Source organism: Hyposmocoma kahamanoa, unplaced genomic scaffold (assembly GCF_003589595.1).
Source record: "Hyposmocoma kahamanoa isolate Upper Pololo Valley unplaced genomic scaffold, ASM358959v1 90983, whole genome shotgun sequence".
NCBI classification, from domain to species: Eukaryota; Metazoa; Arthropoda; class Insecta; order Lepidoptera; family Cosmopterigidae; genus Hyposmocoma; species Hyposmocoma kahamanoa.
In genome coordinates this window covers 93-11,708 of record NW_020654681.1, presented here as the reverse complement: position 1 = coordinate 11,708, position 11,616 = coordinate 93, and the positions used below count along the sequence as shown (strand labels likewise).

The following is an 11,616-nucleotide window of genomic DNA, read 5'->3' as shown; positions in this document are numbered from 1 at the left end:
CCAACATTCTGAAGTTTTCGTTTATTTATTTTTTTCCAACCAGACACAAAACAAACGCTCTAAAATAATATGGCGCCACCGAAAAGGCACGGAACTAAAATCGAGCGTACTACTGGCTGTTTGAGTTTGTTCACTCGAAGTAAATTTAAAAAATTGGGTACTTTTTACTCCCTAGTGAGTAAAAGATGCACTTTACTCCCGCTACACAAGGCTGCATTGACGTACTTTTAGAGCGTGAGAAGTGAAAAAATCGTTTTTTTTTCCAGTCGCAATGCTCGTCGCAAGAAAGACTTCTAGCAGTGCAGACGGCGTACGAGTCTGCTCGTCCGCCTTGCCCGCACTGTCACCAGCATCAGAACTCGCTCAAGTAAGTATCTTACATATCGATACATTGGGCAAGAAAGGGCAGAAAAACCAAAGTGGTAAGTAAAGTAAGTAAATTCTTTATTTCATTAACAATTTTTTTTAAGTTTTTTTTTTTAATTTGCTACAATTAGGTGACATAATAGTACTAGTAGCCTAGTTCCGACTACAGCCTAAAATGAAGGTCTAAAGAGTCTCGGTCAGTGAGAAAACAGTCTAAAATAAATATTATTATATATGTAACAAAATTTTTATATGGAGATATTTCTGTTTATTTATTACAGAGAACCTCCACCTCCATTTTGGTTTTCAATTGTCCTAGTTATTAAATTCCATCGAGTATACCACGAGAAATAGAGACGGAATAAGGGCCATCCATACTTGGCAACTCATCAGGCAAATAGGCCTTATATCACTTTTAAATATCAACTCTCGTTTGCGCTGAAATCACAAATTAGAAAGCTGAAATAGTACAGCGCCAATAACTGACCTGTTGTGTACGTCTCCGTGTATTCCAAAAATATTCTGTATTTTTTTGTAATAAAGATAATATCTCTAACAATGGGGGCTGTTCCATTCGGTGGTGTGGGAAAAACAGCAAAACATCTAATTACAAAACAAACGGAATCACATTCCGTCGATAATTAAATATTAAATATGTAATTTTTAAATTTTTGTCCATTTTAGCAAAGTTCAAGTTAAACTGGTCGATTTGAAGTGAAACAATTGACGACACTCGATTGAAATACCTCGCCTTAATGAATTGAAAGAGCTTGCTAAACAAATATTTACAATTTCTAGCAGCATATAACATCTGAACGAATTTTTTCGTTTATGAACTATAGAAAAAGTAAACATACTTCTCGCCTCGCTGATAAACACTTGAGTGCGATACTTGGAATTTCTACATCGAATTTGAAAGCAAACTAATTAACGAATTGCCAGTCAAAGACAGTCTCAAAGATTAAAGATAAATTTATTTCAATATAACATAATACAATACAAGTAAAACAAATGTAAATAAATCTATTATAGTATTCAAATAAGCACTAGGAAGGGAATCTAAATCATACATTCTTCATAGTGAAGCTATATATACATTTTAATATTAGAACCTAATGTGTAATTGCGATACCTAAACTAAGTAAATGTATACCAGTAATTTAGGCATCTTTTTGGGCAAATTTCTTTATATTACAGCTTAGTTATAAATTAATGGTTACCTATATAAAAATAATTATGAAAGCACTTCCAGCAGGTCCTCTGTTTCATTGTAAGTTTTACTCTTAAGCCACAATTTGAGTGTCTTTTTACATTCTATTTTATTTTTTTATTTTTATTTCATTTATATGGTTACAAATTCGAATTAAAAATACTGAAATAAAATAATCTTTGCTATCAAACAATAAAAACTAATTCAGGAATTATTTCTCTTGGTTGCTTAAAACTCTATTGTCTATTCATATTTATTTCTCTCTTACTCATTTAGTAGCAGTAGAACTCCTCACCTTACCTATTTCTGCCGACAAGCAGTAATGTCAGCATTACTGTGTTCGGGTTTTGAATGTTAAGGGTGCTGGTAAAGTTACATGCACATGGGTCTTGTCAACTTATGTCTCAAGGTGACGGGCGCAGTGGCAGTGGATCTTTGCGATTTAAAGCTCTGAGTGGCACAGCAACTGTTATGGACAGGCGTGTAGTTAACCATCAGAAAAAAATGAAGTATTCAATAAAATTAAGTAAATTGTCCGTAAGTTTACGTTTTAGCGTATTAACATTACGATCGAATATGTCTGAATCTGGATTCTCTCTGAGTGTGCATCCTCTCATATAATATTAGCATTAGTCAGAAGTAAAATTTGAGTTTTTTTATCGTAATGAAATTCTCAAACATTAACTAAGTACTGTATATTGTAATGTGTATTTACTACTTTTTTTCACTCTTAGTATAAAACTAAATATTAAATAAAGGCATTCTACTTTTACAAATTCCATCTATTTATAAAACACAGTCTATAAAAAACGTAAAGAAACAGATAAGCAAACATTACATCACAACTTTTTATAAAATAATAATATATTTTTTTTGTGTTTCCTGCATTAGAAAAACTCTGTATCGCCATGGACACAAACATAAACATTCACGAACTACACCCAAACTCACGAGAGAAATAACTAGTCCACATAAATATTTCTCTCAGCCCGAGAATCGAACCTCGGGCGGATGCAGTTAATTATCATCGTGTCATTTATAAATGTCACTTGTCATCAATTCTCACAATCTTTTCTTTTACTGGTAATTGTTTAAAGAAAAAGTTTATGATCACTGCTTCCCTGTTTACGTTTTTTTTAATTCTAAAAAAAACGCAAGTAAAGAACACACTACAGAAGGATATAATTATGCTAAAATGGTTGTCTTCAAAGCGTAAATGGCCCTACTGCTGTGTTATGTTATGACACACAACAGGCTTTATCTCAAGGTAAATTATATCTTTATAACAACAAATGAGTTCGCTACCCTCTTACCTACACGTGCATTAAGATCTGTCGTGCCTGATCTTACCTAGAATTAAGATCTATCCGTCGCTAGATAACATCATATTATCTTATAAATGTTATGAAGTTTATTTTGAAATTCGTTCTGCGTCCATTAAATAAAACAATATTTTTAAGTTCTTATTTTACAATATAAGAACTTAAAAAGGTATTACAATACCAAGTGACCGGAAGGGTGGTAAGCGTCACGCCTGTCCATAACAGCATCTGACCGGCACTGCCACTGCTTGCCCTTCACCCCAATACGTAAGTTGACAAGTCCCCTTACCCTTCAAAACCGGAACACAGTTATACTCACATTACTGCTTGGCGGCAGAAATAGGCAAGGTGGCAATACTTCCCTGGACGAACTCTTTCACAGGGAGCTCTATTGCTTACTGCTTCTAAAAATTAAGCATGTTGTCATAACACGGCAGTCTAGTGATGTCAACCTCCGATACCAATCTTCTAGAAGAAGTCAACTTTAACGTGGTACACAAGCTTACCCAACTCTCGTTTGACAAACTTAATTTGGTACCATTTGGCAAAGTTACAATTGTGTACTATCTTCATTGCAGCAGCTCGCAAGGGAGCGGTATGAACAACTGGGCGTCGTTATCGGACAGCGGGGGCAGTGGGCACGCGCAGGTGCGCGCGCCCTCGCCGCAGAGCCCCGCGAGGCGCGTACGCAGCAGAAGTCTCAGGTATGACTAGGTCTCCAGCTCGACCGGACATATTTGTATTTAAAAACAATGTATATTGTAAATTTTTCCGAGAAAACAAGACTCGTGGCTAAATGTCTTTACGTGCTCTAGGCATCAGTGACTTATCAGAAATAGGAAATTAAACTTTTTTTTTTCAGATTATAATCGCGTGTATTTGTTTTTTCAAATTAACGTTTCGAGCCCTTTACAGGCTACATAGTCACGGCTTATATGGGACCTGGAAAGGGCCCTGAAACGTTGGTTTGTTTGAAAAAAAAAACAAAAAAAAACAGTTTTACACGATTTGATCCGGAAAAAATGGATTAATTTCCTATGTGTAAGCATGGCGAAAACCTAAGAACTCGTTATCGAAATAATTGATTTACTCTGGACCTTTAATACCTAATTTCAGAACACGAATTTGGAAATGATTTTAATTGTTTTTGAATATAATTCCATGGCAAACCATCACTAACGGTATTCCTAAAACAAACTGCCTTCCCCTTGATAGTTCTCCGTCCCGCTCCCCCGGCGGCGCGGGTTCCAGCACGGAGGGGTCCAAAGACGACGCTGTATCGGCCATGTCTTCGCTATTCGCTGCTCGGTTTCCTGCTGCGCAGAAAGCTATGGATGACAAGTTAGTAGCGAACCTTATATTATGTTGCCATTTGTTGTCAGCTTAGCCAAAGACATTCTGTCGGTGATAAGTTAGTATAGAACCTTGTGTTATATATTTTGTAGATGGCAAGTTACTACGGAATGCTATGTTATATTGTCAATTTTGCTTATCATTCCAATTCCTTTATAATGGCTCCATCGATTTCCATGACGATTCTGCCAATGACAGGGTTAAAAATATTCTTTTTATGAATGGCAACAATTATACAAAGCTACGCCATTAATTCTGTTGTTTTATGTAGAAGCAGAACATAGCAAGTGGAAACTTGTTAAGAAAAGTTGTAACTTCATTTTCGGTTTTTTTAAAACTGCCTATATATTTACATTTTTTTTTACAGATTAAGATCTCTGATAGAAGAACTGACTGAGCTAGATAAGAAACCAGATCGACCACCGATCGAGAGATTTGTACAGCGTCAAGTAAGTACGAAGTATTTAATTACTTTCCCGTTCGTGTTAAGAGTCTATACAAACCTCGAATGGCTTTAGTTGATTCCGCAGAACACTGTTGAATCAATCACTTTGGAAGAAATATATACTAAAATTGAGGATGTATATTAATTATTAATACGGTGTGAAAACAATTTTCAAGATAGAAAAAGAAACACAAACTTACTTCGAAATTTTACAAGAAAACCGCATTATTCAATAGGTACTTTACATAAACTAATAAGTTTTTTTTATATCAACTGTATTAAATAAAACGCATATACTATACGATACACATTGTCGCCACGCCGAAGGTTCTATCATAATGCGACATTCTTTCCTTTAAATAGAATATCTTTCTTCGCGTACACTTCTTCTAACTCCATTCTACTTCATAGGACTACTATAATTGTCCTAATAGGTCCTTGACCTCATTGATCTGAACTAGTGGGATCCTCTGATGCCTATGATGGGCCTCCACACATACCCCTGCAGCCCTTCCTCTGCTACCGCTTCATGCCACCTTATACTTTTAGTACAAGTGGCTAGTCTCATTCTAATTCTGTTACTGGTTCGTCACACTCTATCTTCAGGCTGTCTAGTCAACAAATGCTGTATCTAAGTTAGTAGTGCCGACCAACCAGTGCACTCCCAGCAGACGCCTGATATCTCACCTTCAAAATTTGAGATGCCTGGACTGCCGTGTTAGTTCCCTACTCTTAGGTATCATAACAGGCCAAATTTATTAATGCTTGATATTACAAAACTAATACTAAATCGCGACAGCATTCGCGATACTACTGTCACTCGTACCAAAATGAACCTTATATGTACGGGAAAAAAATAAATTCGAACCGAGATAGTATCTACTCTTAAGAATAATAATAGTTAGTTAATGGGCAATTAAGTGCATTCGTTATGTCAATATTTAATATTGTTAATTTGTTCCAGGTTTTAGAGATGGCTCGCGATTGCCTGCACAAATCTGAATCGAAACAAGTGACAAGCTCGTATTTTTATGACATGGCCGACAGTTTAGATCGGTTATTGGCCGAGGTAAATAAAAACAGACTAAAATTTCCTAATAATAATACATAAATACCACACACACTCATAGCCCCGCACTAGGGAAACCCTGTATCACGGGTGCCATGCACACACTTAGGGTCGTATTCTAGAACTTTATTCAATGCTCAAGTCAGGATTGCACTGGAAACACAAGCACTGGAAATACGACTCTAATGGCAGGGACTTGAGTATGATATCAAGTGCTTTAAACCATACTCAAATCCTGACTTGAGCGTTGAGTAGAGTTCTAGAATACGACCCTTAGACAACCACAAATTACACCCGAACTCATGGGAGAAATAAATGTAGATCATACAAATATTCTTATTATATCACGCAAAATAGGCGCCTTGACGTCGAGTTGCGGACACCAGCCCGTTACACCAAGTACCAAGATATTCTTATTATATATTAGACACTCGGCACCCTATGTACGATCACTTCACGGTGCAATAGAGACTGAGAATCCGGAAAAGTTTCGTCAAATGTGTCGATCCTCTGAGCATTAAGCCGGCTCAGACGAGGAGAGTCTTCCTCCTGGACACGAATTGCCATGGCCGATCTGGACGTCTTTAAATAGACTTCGGACTCTGGTTGATCGGAGCAAGGACAATGGTGATGGTTCCAACATGGACTGTTTGTGCGGTGCGACTCTAACGATGGCCTACCCCATATCGTGCCCTGCGTACATTGCACGCTTAAGGATTTAATGGCGGCCGGCGTGGCTGACTTCTGGGCCACAATATTATAATAATAATAATAATAACGCACACACTCAACATAACCCCGCACTAGGGAAAACCCTGTGTCGCGGGTGCCATGGACACACATAGAAAACCACAAATTACACCCGAACTCACGAGAGAAATAAATGTAGGCCATACAAATATTTCTCCCGACCCGGGAATCGAACCTGGGACCTCTGCGTGGCAGTCCGGCGTAGTAACCGTTCGGCCACGGAGGCAGTTAATATTATAATGTATGTCATCGATACGATAAGAAGATACAAGCATTTTTGCCCCGGGAACCGAATCCGAGAACTTTAGCGCCACCTTGCATTTTTATGCTAATAAAATTTTATATAAAAATATAGTTGGCATCGAAGAAAAGTTTTCTCCGAAATTTTAAATTCAAATTTTCAATAAGGATTTAAGTGAATGACGGTTAGTATACCACTTTCAAAGTTGCATAATATCATTTTTGAGCAATCAGGCGTTGTTTAAACTAAGCATTTAATATTGAAAATGCAAGGTGGCTCTAATATGTGTCCGGGAGTATCTTATTAAACGCTAAACTAACGCTAAATGTGGAGGTCTCGGGTTCGATTCCCGGTAAGACCAATTTGGGAAATGAAAATTTTTCTAAATTGGTTCTGGTTTTTACTATTTATTTAATAGTTTATTCTACAGGAAAAATACAACAAGTCACAAAGAATACAAGCGAAATTAAAAACAAAAGGTTCTGCTTATTTCTAATAGAAATTTCTTCCTGCAGACCTAAATACAGGACACTATAACTAAAAGAACTATACGAGTATATGTGCACAACAAAACAAGGAAAAAGAAAAATATAAAAATATTAAATTGTTATAAATTATATAAATACTTAGATAAATACATATTTTATAATATAATACCTAAGATATGGATGGAATAGTAGATAAATAATGCTCTTTAAGTTTATGTGTTCTCGGTGGACGAAAGGAGCGTACGACGTACCATTCCTTTCCTGTACGTCGCATACGCGCCCCCCGGGCGTCTTTCCGTCATTCCGCTGCTTCATCACGTATAGCAAGTAACCGCTAGAGTTACATACGAAGTATCGGTTACAACTAAAATACTCCTAATTACCTACAGCAAAATGTACAAAAGGCGGACATTTTTTGATACGTCACTATTTTACCAGACACGAGAAAAATCAGCAGAAGCCGGAAACCAAGTGGCACCGCTAGTGAATAGACTGACTCTGGCAATGGCGCGACCAGCGCGATTACTAGAATGTCTAGAGTTCGACCCAGAGCGGTTCTACCGGATGCTCGAGGCTGCTGAAGGACATGCTAAGCATTTCCAGGTTTGAATTGTTCTTTAAACTGTCAATGATCACTCCCATTACTTCGACCACTAAATCCAATAAAGTATAAGACAAGTAGTTCAAGTTGCACTATTGAATTCTTAGGCTCAATTTATATTGCGGCAGAATGGAATGAAAGCAAATTTTTGTAACAATATTGTACATCGCATAATGAACGTTATGGTCGATCGCGTAACGTACAAACTACATGCGAGCCATATATTTTTTCAAAGTTTATTGAATGTCACCGATGTTTGATCACCATGATATTCAATTATTTTTGTTTAATTAATCCACTAGTTTGTTTAATTATTAATATAAAGATTGAACACTTAGAAAACAATTCCTTCGATCAGGCTTGACAAATCCGTTTTCGAAATCCGGATTTCAAATATGGTCCGGATTTGCATTCCCTAGCTGCAACAGCTGCTCTTGTTCGGTGTGTAAATAAACATTGTACTAAATATTCATAGGGTATAACATCGGACATCCCGCAGTATATTATCCACAAACTAGGACTGTCTAAAGATCCACTGGCTGAGTTGCAAGTGCCCCCGCCGCCGCCTCCGCCACCGCCACAAAACTCGTCGCCTTCTAAGTAAGTTGGTCCTAGAAAAAAAACTTTCACAGCATGTTTTTGTTACCAAAAAGTATTACACTCTCATCGCTACACAGGCCGCCGGCCGGCCACAAAAACCCAAGTACAGCAGGCCACCATGTATTTTCGAATTTTACATAGCAGGCCACCTGGGCCGCCGGTGTACCGCAATTAGGTATTTAAAATTTATTTTCCATGTCTCTAGTCGAAGTCGAATCAGCAGGCCGACAATGTACGTTGTGCGTTCGACGAACACGGTCAATTGTTTGGCTTTTTTCTTATAACTGATCCACATCATTATCACGTATCGATCTCGTCCCTAGTGGTGACATCCGTCTGTTTTTGGTGAAATCACGGCGTAACGCGCAGCCGGCTGCTAAAGTTCGATAGTGTCCCGCCGGCAGCTCACATGGCCTACTACAAAAGTTACTCGAGATCAGGCATGACGTGCAGTGAAAAAAAAGTACGTATCGCGCGCACCGCTCACATGGCCTGCTGCTTCAGAAAAATCGTTTCTTCTGTTCGTTCTGTGGCGCTGAGAGTGTTAAGGTGCATCGTAGTTCCTATCTTTAGTCCAGAACGAGGTAGTGGTCAAGGGCAAGCCCATTTAATTTAGAAAAAAGAAAAAAATCTAAATGTGCTTATTGCGACTAAAAAAATAAGATAAAGTTTACATTATGATTATTGCCACCAGGAAAGTTAAAGCTTTAAATACGCTTTAACAGTAAAAAAATACGAATAAGTAAAAAAGGCAGCCAAAGGTTGTATACCCCCGAAACATTTCCAATAGGATGTAAATAATCTTTCAACTGGAATTAATTTTTTGGGCGTATCTTATTAAATACGGTGTTTTGAATAAAAATTATGATTTGGTGATATTTTCTTTGTACATGCACGCAATTTAAGAACAATATAAAACATTTTGCATCGCATCTGTCTCTATACCAAAATTCATCAAAATTGGTTCACTGAAAATGTAAGAGACAGTTAGTTACTTTCGCATTTATAATATTAGTTTTAATTCCGCAAATGTTACTAGATCTCGCGGCCGCCAGTCCCCACCAGGTCACGGCACGAACGGAGCTCCACCCACAGAAAACGATTACCAAGTCATAAAGCTCATTTCCAACGGCGCTTACGGCGCTGTATACTTGGTGAAGCACAAACAGACCCGGCAAAGGTATGTACCGTATTAGATCAACTTGGTGTCCGGTTTTTTTATTGGGGTAAACCATCGAGTATATAACCAGAACTAGAGACGAAATGGCATTTAATTTGTTTTAAAACTATTCTGCCAAATCATTACGGTGACAACTGCGTTCAGGTTGGTCAGCCCAAATTGGAAACAATTGACGGGTGTCGTCAATTGTTTGACTTCATTATCAATAAATATTGTAACAATCAATATTGTATTTATTACAATAAATACAAAATATTTTTGAAATATACGGCGACATACACACAGATCAGTTGCTGGCGCTGTGCTATTTCAGCTTTCTGAATTGTGATTTCAGCGTAAACGAGAGTTGATATTTAAAAGTGATATAAGGCCCATTTGCCTAATGAGTTGCCAAGGATGGATGGCCCTTATTACGTCTCTATTTCTGGTTATATACTCGATGGGGTAAACTAACTTTTATATGTATAGTATATTTATATTTATATGCAAGAAGCTGGGTATCCTTAACAAGGTGAAACGATACTTCTCGCCTGGACAGCTTTTAACCTTATATAAAGCGCAGGTCCGGTCTTGCATGGAGTATTGCAGTCACCTGTGGGATGGCTCAGCGAAATACCAACTAGAGGCTCTTGACTCGATTGATCGCAGAGCCAGGAGGCTTATTGGCGACGATGAGCTCGAATATAAACTTCATAGTTTAGCCCATCGGCGAAAGGTCGCGGGTCTGTCGGTTTTTTACAGATTATACTTCGGAGAGTGTGCCCATGAGCTCCACCAGCTCATTCCATCCGCCCCCTTTTACCATCGGACATCTAGACGAACGGCGGGATATCACCCTCACCTGGTTGATATTCCTTTAAGACGTACTAAGCGCTTTTCGTCATCTTTTATAATGCGCACAGCCCGTGACTGGAATTCCCTGCCTGCGTCTGTTTTTCCGAGTACATACAACCCGAATATTTTCAAGGTGCGATTGAATAGGCATCTTCTGGGCGAGCTCGTACCAACGTAGACCTCATCTTTGCTCTAGGGCTAGGTAGTGGTCAAGAGTACGTCCATTTTTAATAAAAAAAATAAATAAAAAAAAATATGTTACAAGTAGTACATAGTTCTAGCTAACAAATAGCGATTTGACTTAACTTAGGTTTAAGATATCGACTCTTATCCTATCCTAGTGGATATTTTATTTTTTATATTATTATAATCTTATCCTATCTTATCCACCTCAGCTTGAATTCAAATTTTTCCCGTACTGAGTCGGTGCGCGGCAGGGACGCTGGCTTTATTTCAAAATTTATTTTTTTACAAACGAAATTACAAGTATGTCGTATACTACTAAAAAAATTGATATGTATAAAGTATCTACGGAATACAGAGGTTTTCTTAAACAATTTCGAGGTAACTTTGTGTTTGTATCTATGTGAAAATTTTTAGAAATCGTGTTTTCACACCGTATAGTAACCAGTGTGAATATCCTCAATTTTTACTATAATATATTTTTTCCAAATTGATTCAACACTTTCACTTTTATGCGGAATCAACGAAAACCATTTGAGGTTGTATTGGTTGGCTTGTGAATATTTTAATTGCGCCATTATCTTTGTATTGGATAATATTAAAAACATATTTTCAGGTATGCGATGAAAAAGATCAGCAAGAACAATCTTATATTGAGGAATCAAGTGGAACAGGCTTTCGCGGAAAGGGACATACTCAGTTTCGCTGACAATCCCTTTGTGGTGAGTATACATCTCTGTCTTTCAAGAATAGTACCCCAAATCAAAAATGTTTATTTTGTAATTAAGTTTTTATTGAATGTCAAGATGTTTCAATTGTTTTTTATTAAATTATTCCGCTAGTTTGTTATAATTCGACCCCTCCTACGTAAAGTATCGTATGTCGAAATTGCCAAGTTTACAGGGAGGCATTTTAAAGTTCTCCATTTTATTCGGCAAAGCTCGTTACTCAAATAGAGTGATCATCTAATACAT

General features: G+C 37.5%; 1 protein-coding gene across 1 annotated transcript; it reads left to right on the top strand.

Moving 5' to 3' along the window:
* Nucleotides 1–266: 266 nt before the first annotated feature.
* Nucleotides 267–11,364, top strand: LOC113236277 (microtubule-associated serine/threonine-protein kinase 3-like; the record flags this gene model as incomplete). The annotated part of the gene is made up of 9 exons (XM_026472283.1): nucleotides 267–367; nucleotides 3,477–3,602; nucleotides 4,114–4,239; nucleotides 4,619–4,700; nucleotides 5,661–5,765; nucleotides 7,683–7,847; nucleotides 8,321–8,445; nucleotides 9,485–9,625; nucleotides 11,259–11,364. Coding segments are annotated over 9 exons (1,077 nt in total), but the record flags the coding sequence as incomplete, so codon positions are not given.
* Nucleotides 11,365–11,616: the final 252 nt, after the last annotated feature.